The sequence below is a fragment of the Macrotis lagotis genome, chromosome X (genome assembly GCF_037893015.1).
Source record: "Macrotis lagotis isolate mMagLag1 chromosome X, bilby.v1.9.chrom.fasta, whole genome shotgun sequence".
NCBI classification, from domain to species: domain Eukaryota; kingdom Metazoa; phylum Chordata; class Mammalia; order Peramelemorphia; family Peramelidae; genus Macrotis; species Macrotis lagotis.
The window spans coordinates 632,619,630-632,634,022 of record NC_133666.1 but is presented as its reverse complement, the minus strand read 5'-3'; the positions used below and the strand labels follow the sequence as shown (position 1 = coordinate 632,634,022).

The following is a 14,393-nucleotide window of genomic DNA, read 5'->3' as shown; positions in this document are numbered from 1 at the left end:
TGTTTCTTGTTGTCCAATAATATTTCATTATATTCATATGTCACAACTTGTTCTGCCATTCCCCAGTTGATGGATATCTACTCAGATTCCAAATCCAAAAAGAGCTGCCAAGAATATTTTTGTAAATGCGGGTCCTTTCCCCCTTTTTTTTTATAATATTGCTGGTATCAGACCTAGTAGCAGTATTACTGGATCAAAGGGAATGTACAGCTTTATTGACTTTTACTATTACTCTCCAGAATGGTTGAATTAGTTCACAATCCTCATCAACAGTGCATTAGTATCCTAGTTTTCCCATCCTTTCCAGCATTTATCATTTTTTCCTGATAGGTGTGAAGTGTTACGTGAGTTGTTTTAATTTGTAATTCTCTAATCAATAGTGATTTAGAGCATTTTTTCATAAGGCTACAGACAGCTTTAATTTCTTAATCTGAAAGTTGCCTGTTCATCTCCTTTGACCATTTATCAATTGGGGAATGACTTGTATTTTTATAAATTTGATTCTCAATGTATTTTAGAAATGAGGCCTTTATCATAAATGTTGACTGTAAAAAAATTTTCCCAGCTTTCTGCTTTCCTTCCAATTTGGTTTTATTGGTTTTGTTTGTGCACATCCTTTTCTATTTAATATAATCCATTTTATCCATTTTTGTATTTGATAATATTCTCTTATCTCTTGTTTGGCCATAAGTTTGTCCCCCTCTCCATAGATATGGGTAGTAAACATTTCTTTGTTGTTTCAATTTACTTATGCTATCACCCTTTATATCTCCATCATGTTCCCATTTCAACCTTATATTGGTATAGGGTTGCCTCGAATCCAGGGACCATCTCCAGTCATCCTGTTTCATACTTGCCTGTGAGAAAGTGAAAAAGTGAGGCTGGTGACTTATGACAGTACCTCCTCACTCAAATCCAGTACATGCGTTTGTTATGGTATCACCTCCCTGATATCATGGTCTCCTTTGAGAATGAAAGACAAACAACAGCAATTCCTGGTATAGGGTTGATTCATGCTTCTTTGATGGATTTTTTTCATCCGTTATTTATTTGCTGTGTGATTTGGAACAAATTAGTTCCTCTTTCTGACCCTAAGTTTCCTAATCTACAGGGTCTTAAAGAATATTAGAGCCAGGAGGCCTCTCCTACATCTATCTTTGTTTCTTTAGGCTTCACAACAGCTCTGTGAAGTAGATTGGATTGGTGGCGTTAACTTAATTTTCTTCAGTTCTCTAGAGAACTGTCATTTCATTCATTTCTAAGTACTTCCATCACCAACACATTGTAGCCAGTCTACCCCTGTGAATGATCTTAAAGACCTGAAAAACTGATTGTCCTCCATTCTGGTTAGGCATGCAGTTTTGTCACCTGACAAGGTCGTTCTTTTGTGGGTAAGAAAACTGGGGCTACAAGAGGAGGAATGTCTCACCGTGATAGTATTAGAATCCTCCTTTGCTGACTTACATTGACTTTGGAGTGCTGCTACTTGAATGAATTCCCTTTATTATTCATTTCTATGTGAGCTGGGAAAACTCCTCAGTGGTCTCTTAGCATAGTTACTTGCCTCACCTTTAAAACAGCATCCCTCAAAAAAATAATAATTTGCTTAATTTATCTTTGATTTACAACATACTAATCACTTGAATAAATTAAAATGATGCACTGGATGCTATATCTGACTTTGCCCTCCCATAGACTCTCATAAGATATGACAGGTAGGCAAATAAACCCCATGTCTTGGCACCTGTGCAGAAAAACAATTCACCTGCTGCTGTTCAAAGCCGTTTTTTGACTGGGTATATATTGAGTTGCCTACCCAAAGTGAGACATCCCTTGAATCTTTCACCACCCCTTTAAACTGCCATCTATGCCTGGGGATGCTGAGGTGTTAGGAGCTCTAGTTTTGACTCCCTTTCCCAAGGTATTGAACGTCACATGAACCTCCTGCTCAGAATTCTGCAGGAAATCCCTAGAGCCTCCCCAATGCAATCTCAACAGCTTGGCCTGACGATCAAGACTCTCTATAACCTGGATTTCCTGGAATCCCCTGACTCTGTCTCACACTATTCTCTTTCATATGTGCTCCTTATAAACTGTACTTAACATTCTATTCCTTCTTTATTTTTCTCGTTTTCATACCTGTGTCCATATTGTTCTTACATTTAGGTTTTTCTCTTTCCAGTATCTGCCTTTTGTAATTCCGTCCATCTTCTGATACCCTCCTCCCTACCCCCAAACCCTGCCTTGTCTTTTCTAGCACGCTACTTCCAATTCAGAAATCTTTTTCTTCCAAACTGCATGACACTTTTTACCTGTCTTAGGCTTTTATTATAATTGTTTTTGCATCATAAGTATTACACATGATACCATTTCTATATGTATTGTACATCCCTGATACATTGTGAACTTCCTTAGAACAGGAATCTTAATGATATCACTCTCAGTATACAACATTAGATTTTTGTAGATAGTAGATATATTTTCCTACCTACAAAGTGAAAAGACTTTTTACTCCCATAAATACTTAGAAATATAAATTTGTTAAGAAAATAGCCAAATCAGCACTGACACAATATATGCATTCTCTGGGGTAGTAAACTTAATTTAAAATAACTTACTTAGGGGCAGCTAGGTGGTGTAGTGGATGGAGCACTGGCTCCAGACACTTAATAATTACCTAGCTGTGTGGCCTTGGCCAAGCCACTTAACCCCACTGCCTTGCAAAAAAAACAACAAAACTTATTTAATCAGTTAATCTGTTACCATACAACTCTTTGAACTCTTTTTCTCATGACTTTTTACTGTGAACTCTACTCCAGTTAAGCCCTCTTTGTTGTCTTGCTTTGTTCCCTCATTCTCCTGCCTATTCCCTGTTCATTCTTACCTTGACATCTAAACACAGACCATTAGCACTGTTGCAAATGCCTTTCTGCCATACTGTATAATCTCAATCCTGCCAGTCCTTCAGGGCTCCTTCAAGACTCCCAGTCCCCAGGAGTGCACTTCGCTAGAATTGAAGAACATACTAGGGGCAAAGTACTGGGCAGGAAGCCACTCAGTAGGTGGGATACTGCTCCCTCCAAGAGGCACCATGGGAGCCGAGAGTCAGAAGACAGACGCTGAAGTTAAGGCAGGGATAGCTCTCAGCCGAGTGGCAGTGATTCATCAATACCTCCCGTGGGTCAAACATTTTTAAAATGTTTATCTCCTCTTGGGGAGATGCTGGGATGGTCCTTATTTTAAAGCTGAGAAGAGTGGGGTAAAGAGGTAAAGGGACTTGCTGAGGGGCTCCCTGACTGGTCAGTCTGAGGTTGGAGGTAACATTTGATTGGACTTGGAAAGACTGGGTGAGAATGTTTCCTATAGAGAAATAGTGTGGAGGGTGTTCCAGGGATAAGGAGTAACTTGATCAAAGGCACTGCGTGCTTAGGATCCGTTGAGAGGATTGAGCACAACCCTGTTCTATTAGGGTGTAGAATATATGAAGTGCAATGAGAGAGGTGAGACAGCAATTGTATTATGAAAGATTTTAATCAAACTTTTAATATCGACCACAAGAGTTTGAACTTAACTCAGGCAAAAAGAAACTTCTGAAAATTTTTTAGTAGGAAAATGGTACTATCAAAGCAAATAGTCTATCACTGCACTAAGACTTTTTGGGACTCTAGGAAAGATGGATGGATTGGAAAAGACAGAGTAAAAATAAAGAGACTATCACAGTGGTCTAAAATGGGGGTAGTATAGATTTGTCCTAGGGATAGTGTGGTTGGGCATGAATTGGAGGCAATAAATGTCAGAGATATTTGGTAATGAAATTAATAGAACTTGATATCCACAATCAGAAATAGTTACACTTGTACTTTAAACTGGAGGCAATAAATTCAAATAGAAATGCAGGCCTTAAACAAGACAAAAGGATGGATGCCTACAGGCTAAATGTTGGCTTAATTTTAGAATGTAATATTATTTTACATGTTTTAGTATAGTTTTATTTATTTTGTTAAATCCCAATTACAGTTTAATCTGGTATGGATCACACTTGGAAATGCTGTGAGCCATATGCAGCCCTCTGGGCACATGTTTGACATCTCTGGTGTTATCCTATAATTCCATAGCTTTGCCCACCAAAAGTTTAATGTGTGCATTTGTCAATTTGAATTGGAAGCTCCTTGTGAGTAAAGCTCATGCTTTAGATTACTTTGTATTCCACATAGCTCCTGACAAAATGCTAAACCTGTATTCATTCACAGGATCAGATCATAGATCTAGAATTAGAATGTACTTTAGGGGTCATCTTTTCCAAGATCAAAAGAAGGTGACCCATCCAATTAGTAAATCCTTGTTGTTGATTAATTGATAGAAAATGTTGATTCCGATCAGTAAAATACTCTTGATTTCTTGGACCAGGGGATGGTAAGACCAAGATCCGTGCCCCCAGGGCCAAAAGTGATAAGAAGAAGAAGCACCACCACCACCACCACCATCACCACCATCACCACCCACCTCAGCCACCTCAGTTGTTGTCGCCTCCACCCCAGCTCTGTACAGATGAAGAGGTCCCTGCACCGCCTCCGCCCACATTGGAGCCCCCTGTATTAGCACCAGTATCTACTACCACAGAAGAGAACTTTCCCTTAGCCACTCCCCTCAACATTGTCCACCCCTCTGAGGTGCCCAGCGAAGAGGAAGACTTTAAACCTCGACCTATCATTCCCATGCTTTATGTGGTTCCACGGACCAATAAGGTGGTATTTGACAAAGAGCGTGTATCTTGCCAGCAGACACTGGAGCACTTTGCTCAGAAGGGCCAGAGTTGGAGGGAGCAGACTGTCCCCATGGAGCTAACAGTGAAGGAAGAAGAAAGGGGAGAAGCTGAGCAGGTGGAGATGAATCCCAAAGCCAGTGAGGTTCAGGTAATGTCCTGGGAAAAGAGGCTAGCTAAAGAGTTCAGCAAAGAGAGGCATTGGTACCTTCGAAAAAGGGGCCTCTTAAACAAATTGTAATTCCTGATTTTGAATCAGATTTGAACTCACAGCATGTGTGGCAGATCAAGATGATAAACTGCTTGAGTGTAGTGAGCCTAGGTCGGGCAATATAAGAACTGAGAAAAAGGTTAATTTTACTGAGTCCCACTGCGAGGTAGCCATCAGCTATCTACCATTTTAGGCCTTCCAGGGAGTTTTCCCCTTCTTTAGCTGGTAATAAGGAGTGTTGAGTTCTCTTAGCACAGAACATTGATGACCTTGGCTAAAGGTGAAGATGGGGAGCATAAAAGGAAGTGTTCTTTCTCCAAAATAACAGCTAAGCCCAAGTTGGGATCTACATAATGATTCTCAGAGTGTTTCCTGAAAATCATTTTTGTTTTTACAGGCCCCATCTACTTTTTCCAAATTGAAAATGGAGATCAAGAAGAGCCGACGTCATCCCCTGGGTAAACCACCAACTCGATCCCCATTGTCCGTGGTCAAACAAGAGGGTTCAAGTGATGAGGGTGAGTGTGTAAATTTACCTTATGACCAGAACTGTCATATCTAGCCCATGGCTCGATAAGACGTGCTAAAGTTGGACTTTCCATAAATTGAGTACAACAGAAAGACAGAAACATCAAGTGTGTTCAGCATCATTAAGATTGAAGGTTTAAACGTTGGCTTCTGAGATGTTCATACCTAGACCGAGATGTTTGGAGTGGTAACAGATTGGCATAGCCTCAAGAGCCCTTCCGTAAAACAGCTATTTTTAGCTTGGCTCTGGTCAAGCACATGGACAGAATGGTCCTTATCTTTCGAGAGGTTCTGGGAGACATGCATATATGTGCAATGTGGTGCGGTGAGTGTGATGTGTTTGGGGGAGTGTGGGTGCATAATACATGATGGGTGTGTGTGTGTGACTGAAGAAGGGAGAGAATGGTAAGAACAGGGAATCTAGGAAAGCTTCACTTAGAGGGGGGAACCTGAATGGAGCCCTCCATATTCAGAGTTTTAGAGGGCAGATTGAGTCTGGTTTATGAAAAGATTGAATGTAGAAGATGTGGAAGCACTTGTTGTAAAGCTGGACTAGTGGAGCACTTTGAGCAGTGGGGAGTTGGGTAGACCACCAGCCCATGTCTGGGCAGCTGTGTGCTGGATGAGCCAGAGGTAAGGGATATAGGTGTGAACTGAACAGAAGCAAGGGCTTCACATGGGCGGCCACAGCCAACGCCTCAGCAAGAAGGGAAGGAAAACCGGGCCTAGCACAAGTGGGGAAGTTCCTTACCATAGTCATGGATATCCTGGCAATAAGACTTTAATTTTTAAGACATCACTTTACATCCAAGCCAGTAACTTCCCCTCTCTGGGGCTCACTTTTCTTTCTTGTAAAATGAAGGAATGATTTTCAGCTCCAAATCATTAAACTTGTAACTAAATATAAGCAATGGGAAACGGTCATGGGCAGTGGAGGAAGTGCTGTTTGACTTGAGAGACATCCAAGAAGTTGGCAAGGTAGCTGGGAGAGAGCGGGCAGAGGCATGGAGAAGGCCAGAGATTTGTCATGATGACTTAATATTGGTTAGAGGCAGAACTTGAACCTGTTTTTCTAATTCCAAGACTTCACCCATCTGCACCACTGCAGGAACCAGCCCTTATAGCAGTTTTGTCTCTTCAGTGATGAGCATGGTGTACTCTACAGATACTTACCAGTCATTCAGTAAGCAATTATCAGATAACCAGCTAGATGACAGGCACTGTGTTAATCCTTTTTTCTGTAGAAATTTATACAACCTATTTATACAACCTATTTCTTCTTTTGTAAATTGGAGGTCATAGATACCGCCCATTGAAAATCACACAAGACATTACTTGTTTAAAACAAATGTTTATCACAGCACCCTAGCACATAGTTTGTGATATTAAAATCATAGTCATTATCATTATAAATGTGAAGTGTTAACAATAAATAGAAAGTAATTCTTGTGAGTAGGAAGGATTGGGGTAAGGAGGACACAGAGAATTTAGGGAGGAAGTGGTACTTGAACTGAAGTTTCAGCGAAGTCAAGGTGTGAATAAATGAATGAAGAAGTAGCATTTGTCCACAGGTGAGGAGTCCAGATGGGAGGTGTTCCCAGCTGCAGGAGTCCAGAGTCAAGCCACCAAGAATGTCTTAAAAGACCTGCTGGGTGCTTGGCTCTCTGTTTAGTGCCAGAGGCATAAGGAGAGGCAAAAACAGCCCCTGCCCTTGGGGAACCCACAGTCCAAATGGGAGTGATGAGGGCAGGAGACAAGCTGCAAACAACTTTTGTACACACAAAAAACAGCAAGGATAACATCTGAGGGACCAAGGAAGGCTTCTTACAAAATGCTGAGTTTTTAGCTGTGATTTAGAAAAACTCAGAGCAAAGATGAAAAGGGACTTGAGGCCCCAACTCAGTGTGTTCTGTTCAATTCAGCAACTCCTGTGTGCAAGACAAATTATTAATTGCCATATAAATATGTATGTCTGAGCACCTTACTAGACTGTCAGTTCCAGGAAGGACAGGACCTTTGTTTTCTCTAACCTTTGCATTTCTCCAACACTGGGCACAATGCTATGTATACCTAGATATTTAATCAATGTTGAATGGATTCTGTAGATTTCTTAGGTCTAGGCAATGCACTGTAGTTCTTATCTGGTTTTGGAGATGGATATCATTTTGATTTTCTCCCTGCTATTCTTACCCCCTTTTTTTTTCTTTTATTCTTGTTATTAAAAACAAACTTCTCCCCTTTCTCCTCTCCTTTCCTTACCCTAACTCACTATCTTCTAGATGCATTTCCCTTCTCTGGAGAAGAGGACGTGAGTGACCCTGAAGCTCTGAAGTCTTTACTTTCCCTCCAGTGGAAGAATAAAGTGCATCACTTCCAGGCAGAGAAGAAGTTCAATGCGGCTGCAGCCCTGGTAGAACCATATTGTGCTGTCTGCACTCTCTTCTACCCATATAACCAGGTAATTGCCATTTTGTTGAGAATTTCCTGTCAGCAACTTCCTGCTGCAAGATAGATTTTTAATGTTTTCTTTCTCCTGTTGGTACTAGTGATTGCTTTGCTTAAAGAAGACTCAGAGTTGATTTTTTTTTTAATTCAAGAATTTATTTCTAAAACTAAAAAGCAGATCATTTTGGTTCGGTGTAGTAAGAACTTTCACTGATATCTTTTTTTCTGTATCTTGTCATCTTATGGAAGATAACCCTTATCTCTTTTTTTTTCCTTTTGTATCAAGATTCTTTTTACAACCCTTATCTCTAGAAGGTTATGCCAGGGAAGATAAAGTTTGATAGCGTTTATCAAACTGGGAAGACTTTAGCTACGAACTGGTTTTAGCAATAGACCATATCTGTTATCTAACAGCTAGTCTTGCTTAGTTCAGGGAGATATCCCACCAAAATATTGACTTCTGTATAATTCATTTTTTGGGTCAAATAAACCATTTGATAAAAGCATAAAATGTTATGATTTGTATTGGTCAAAGAGAAGCCCCTTACCTGGGGAATCATAGAAAGAAGAGAAGAGAAGGCTAACATAGGTGATAGGACAGGGAGAAGAAAGGGAAGACAGGAGAGAGGTGAGGAGGCAGTGGTGTTGAGTCAGTATGGAAAATCTCCCAAACATCTTCCCCTTCCACATTCTATGTTGTTTATGAAATGATCAATGGTGGAACCATTTGGTTTATGTGACACTGAACTTTGTTTACAATCAGAAGGAACAGAAAGTAGCACAGATAACTGAAAGCAATTCTCATACTTGTTTTCCATTTTTTACCAAAAAAATGTAATTTTAGGAAAAATTGTAGAGTTGTATAAATGGTTAATTTTCTGATAAATTTGTAGATTCTTTTTTCCCATAATTCAAATGCAAATACTTCATGGCCTTTTGAAATAGCCAAATCCTAACCATTTGGATAAAAGAGCAATACATGACCAACTAGAATTCTAAAATTTGTTGTAATGAAAAGATTTTAGAGCTCACCAGTGTAACACTTTTAGATTCCTTTTAAGGTAATTTCCTCATCTTGTTAGAAATTATGGAATTAGGAACTTTTTTGATAGAATGAATAAGTAGCACTATAGGTTCTCAGAACTTTTATCACCAAAAAAAGCTGCTCTCTCTCACTAGGTCAGTCCTAATGCTGTGTCATTCACAGGGAGAAATTGCTGCACAGAAGGCCAAGGAAAAAGTGAAAAGAAAGAAATTTGTAGTCCTGCACAGAGGCCTCCTGTATTAGTTAATGCTGCCGGAGGACCACATTTCAGCAACTCTTAGTCTACATGAGCACACAGTCCATTTTTCTCATCACTGGAACAAATAGAGAGCACCTAGATACTTTCACTAAGCACATTCCTTTCTTTTCAATGTCATTAAGTGCTACTTGGAGCTTTAGTCAGAGATGAGAATTTCTTCACTACCATTGTTAAATAAAATGTTAAGAGCCAAATCTCATGGTACCTCATATTTCAGATATACATTAACAATCAAAGTATGCAGAACAACCTAAATCATGAATTTCCTTTCCCTTCCCCAAACCAGTAAAATCATCCTGCACTAAATAAATCCCCAAGCTTGTATTTCTATATGTGTGAAAAGTAATTCACATCATACCTCTTGGGGAATAGTGACAATTTTTAGAAGCTGTACAGGCATTGTCCAAATAGCATCTCAGAGGTACAAAGTCCGGTATCTATTGCAAATAGTTCATTGTTCTAGTTTTCCTCCAGGAACAAAGGGGGTGCATGCACTTTGTTAGACTTGCCTTGACTCTTTGTGTTTGAAGTTCTGTGATTGCACACATTCCAGTGAGCAGACTCAAAAGTAAAGAAGTACTTGATGCTGTCAATTAAAGCTGTCCAGAGACTCCCCATCACTTTCTGTAGTAGCTCAAACTAGGAAACAAACATTAAAATTAGTTCCTTTCAGCTCAAGAATGTTTAATAATTGTGGTGTGTGAATGGAAGAGAAGGTTCTTCTGTGAAGAATTCTTAGAATTGTATGAACTGGTGCATAGGGACATAAACAGAACCAGGGGAACAGTATGTACAAGGATGAGAAGCCAGACTCAGTCAAGGAGTAAAGTCAAACGTGATCCTTCCTCAAAGCTGGGTGACTCTGGACAAGTCAGTTAACCTCTCAGCCTCAATATCTTCCTGATGGTACTACCAGTGCTCACCTCACAGTTTTCAGGAGGAGAAATGATGTAATGCATGTAAAGCATTGTACAAATCTAAACTGCAGTATAAATGCCATCATTGTCATCATCTTCTCCTCCTCCTCTTCCATGGTTATTGTTATTGTCATCTCCTTTCTCTCAACAGAGACACATAATATGCCTGTTGGATTGTCAGGTTCCTTACTATTCCAGTTGTTTTTGTTTAGCTGTTGGTCATTTGTCTATTGGAGGGAAGGGCAGATAAAAAGTAATATCTGGAAATACTGATATAAAAAATAAACTATTTTAAAGCAAAAATAATTAAAATTGTCACCAAATGGAATAGAATTTGAATGACCATTAATCAAACATGACAATGTTGTCAAGAGGATTCCTTTACAAATATAGATCTGGAAGAGATGAACTCAAAGATCCCTTTCAGCTTTGGGTTATAATTGCATGACCTCACATAATGAGGTACATGATGAACTACTTAGGGATTTTCTTTTTGGCGGGAGGGCGGTGCTGATGTTGTTCATCAATAACTTTTAGTCTTTTAAGAATTAACTGTGGTTACCTAGCCATGTGGCCTTGGGCAATCCACTTAACCCCATTGCCTTGAAAAATCTAAAAAGAAAAAAATTAACTGTGGTTAAAAAATTCATTGCCCTCTTTCACAGCAACCCAGTGATCCAGTCTTCCTAAATTTATCAATCAGATTGACCTTTGATCAAAACACATGGTTCATGACCACATTCTTCCCTGAAGCCTTTTCAGCTTGATGGAACCTATCAAATCTTATGATTTGTTGGCATGGGTTTTTTTAAAAAATATATTTTTTGTTTTGTTAATATTTCTCAGTTACATGTAAAGAAAATTGAAACATCCTTATTTTTTAAATTTCATTTATTTGAGGCGATGGTGTTAGGTGACTTGCCCAAGGTCACACAGCCAGGCAATTATTAAGTGTCTGAGCTCAGATTTGAACTCGGGTACTCCTGACACCAGGGCAAGTGCACTATCCACTAGCTGCCCCTAAACATTCATTTAAAAAAAAAACTGTGAGTCCCAAAATTTCCCCCTCCTTTTGCCCCTCTCCTTGAGAAATCAGGTAATTTTTATATCACTTACACATTTGGAGTCATTCAGAACATTTTAATATTAGCCATGCTGCAAAAGAAAAGATAGACAAAAGAAAAATACAGTTTTAAAAGAATGCTTCAATCTGCATTCAGAGTTCATCAGTTCTCTCTGGAGGTGGATGATTTTTTTTTTCATTATTTGTCTTAGGTCATTGTCTTGATTAGAGTAACTAAGTCTTTCACAATTAATCATTTTTATATCATTGTAAATTTACAAAAATGTACAGTTTTTACAACATTTTACAATATTCTGGCTCTGATCATTTCACTTTGCATAAATTCAAGTTTTTCAGGCAGTATCTTGCTTATCGTTTTTTTTTTTAATAGCACAATAGTGTTCCATTGCAATCATGTTCTTCAACTTGGTCAACTATTCCCTAGTTGATGAGCATCTCCTCAATTTCCAATTCTTTGCCACCCCAAAAAGCTGCTATCATTATTTTTAAGTAGGTCCTTTTCCTTTTTCTTTGATCTCAGAATACAGACTTGTAGTGGTATTTTTGGGTGAAAGGGTATGCACAGGGGTGGCTAGATGGTACAGTGGATAGAGCACTGGCCCTGGAGTCAGGAGTACTTGAGTTCAAATCTGGCCTCAGACACTTAATAATTACCTAGCTGTGTGGCCTTAGGCAAGCCACTTAACCCATTTGCCTTCTAAAAATCAAAAAAAAAGAAAAAAAAGAAAGTTTTATAGCCCTTGGGTATAGCTCCAAATTATTCTCCAGAATGTTTAGACTAGATTACAATTCCACCAGCAGGGCATTAGTGCCCCAGTTTTTCCACATATCCAGTATGTATCATTTTCCTTTTTTAGCATAGCTTTTGAAAATCGTGGGTGTAAATTACCATGCCACAAGACATCAGAGCAGGACCTAAAACCTCCCCTGTTACCTTGTCATTTGTATAAAGACCTGGCTTGCTGTCTGCCCTCCTGAAGAGGATATTAAGCTTTGAGTGTGGAGCTGTCTCTTGTCCCTCATTCTTCGGGGAAGGGAAACTCTCATATCCCAAGCACTATGTGTTCTTGGTTTAATCAGGCTTCAATGCTCTGATTTTTTAATCAGTCTCTTTTTTCTTTTACTTTTTTGTTATTTATTTCCCAGTTATATGTAGACAAAAAGGTGGTATCTTATAGTCCACCAAAAGCTAAATATTATATATAAGCTGTTCAGAATGATGTAGTTCCTGAACCCATTGTTTATCTTGGAGATTTCTAGGGAGTGTCCAGATACTTGCTGCAAGATTTCCAGCAGTATGGTCAATAAGCATGCCCAAAAGTGCATTGGATCTCCATGGTAAAGCTAGGTACTGAGTTTACCATCATGGAAAATCTTCAACAGGGGTCCAGAAGACCATTTTTCAACATCACAAGACTGAATTCTTTGTTACCCCAGACAGAGAGCTGGTGAATGTTTTGAAGCACAAACCCTTTCTCCACCTATTAGAGACGAGATTTTACTTAACACTGTTTTGTTACTCTTAAGTCCTTACAGACAGACAAAGAGACTTCCCAGACCCCTCTGGGGGAGACCTCCTCACTACTCCAGCTTTCCAAGTGTGGACAGAAGACCAAGCCCTTGATCCCAGAAATGTGTTTTACTTCAAGTGGTGAGAATACTGAGCCTCTCCCTGCAAATTCTTATATTGGGGATGATGGAACCAGCCTCCTCATCGCCTGCGCCAAATGCTACTTACAAGTTCATGCCAGTAAGTTAATTCTCTTCATCTGAGGACTGAGGAAAGGGTGGGCTTATAGGAAAAGCCCAGGTCTGGCAGTGTGGGTGGTTGTGGGTGATTTTAGTCCCTTTCAAAAATTCAGGTGTCCCTGAAATTACATCTCCTGACAAATGAGGTCTACTGACATTCTTAGAGAAATGCCGTTGGCTGATTCCTATATTGGAAGAACCTCTTTGAATGCTTTTTATTTGTTTATCCTATACTTGGGCTCCATCCTTTTCAAATATTTTCTGGCTTTCTCAAAAATCTATACCTCTAAGGAACTGTTCTCACATTATCATGCTATTCACATTATTTCACTTTACTACACAATAGAATTGTGATTCTTGTTCCTTAACTTCTTCAAAAGACTCGGCATTATCACATGTTGATTTCCTTTTTGAATTTCCTCAAGTTTCAGGTTATCTCTGTGGTTGTTTGGCAGTTCTTGGATGCTGTATGACATAGGATTAGGCAAAAAACACAGAAGTTATTCAACAAAGATCAACCTTCTCTAGTGCCAATTAAAAGTATGAAAATCACACATCAGCATAGGGAAGAAAAGACTGTAGATAAAGACTGTAGATAATGTCTTCTTTTTCTATTTGATTTTGGAGGGGCTCTTTCTAGAAAACAAAGGGCAGAACTTAGTAATTGCTAGACTTCTGCAGATCAGCCAGGTATAATTTCAATTGTAGTTTAGGCTCTTGATGTGACAGTATCTTATTAGAAAGAGGCCCTTTATTTCACTGGATACTTTTTTTCCTGATTTATCTATTACGGATCCACTTTCTTGAGTTCTTTTTCATGAATAGAATAGTTAAATTGATGAACAGGGCCCTAAGGCAGTTGGGTGGCACAGTGGATAGAATGCCAGTCAGAAAGATTGAATTTAAATCTGACTTAATTTAGTCGCTGTGTGACCCTGGGCAAGTCACTTAACCTGGTTTGCCTCAGTTTCCTCATCTGTCAAAAGAGCTAGAGAAAGAAATAGCAAATCACACCATTATTTTTGCCAGGTTAATCCTAAATGGGGTCACAGAGAGACAGACATGACTGGAAAAACAATTGAACAATAAGAAGCCATAGCAGGATAAGAACTTCCTTGAATGTTTTTTCCCAACCTTTGCATCATACTAATTTTGCTTTTCAAGCCAACTGAAAAAAGCACTTAAATTCAGGGATTGGGTATATCCTTGGTCTGCATTTGATTGTCCTGCAGTCACAACTCTTTGGCCTTATGTGGAACTTATGTCCTTTTTTATTCCTCTATACTGCTGTTCAGAGCCACTTTACCTCTCATTAGCATTTCTTAAATATATAGGTTGAAATGAGTTGATCTGGATATTTTTTGACTGGCCAGGAAGTTAGAATAAAGCTTTT

At 39.1% G+C, this 14,393-nt stretch overlaps 1 protein-coding gene across 4 annotated transcripts in view; it reads left to right on the top strand.

Annotated features, from left to right (window-relative positions):
- The window catches only part of KDM4B (lysine demethylase 4B), a 257,679-nt gene that overhangs the window by 211,407 nt on the left and 31,879 nt on the right, over positions 1–14,393 (top strand). For all 4 annotated transcript variants that reach the window (XM_074203930.1, XM_074203931.1, XM_074203933.1 and 1 more), the window contains 4 exons: positions 4,408–4,913; positions 5,371–5,491; positions 7,781–7,959; positions 12,779–13,001. In XM_074203930.1, the coding sequence (XP_074060031.1) occupies positions 4,408–4,913; positions 5,371–5,491; positions 7,781–7,959; positions 12,779–13,001 (1,029 nt within the window). The remainder of the gene's footprint in view (positions 1–4,407; positions 4,914–5,370; positions 5,492–7,780; positions 7,960–12,778; positions 13,002–14,393) is intronic.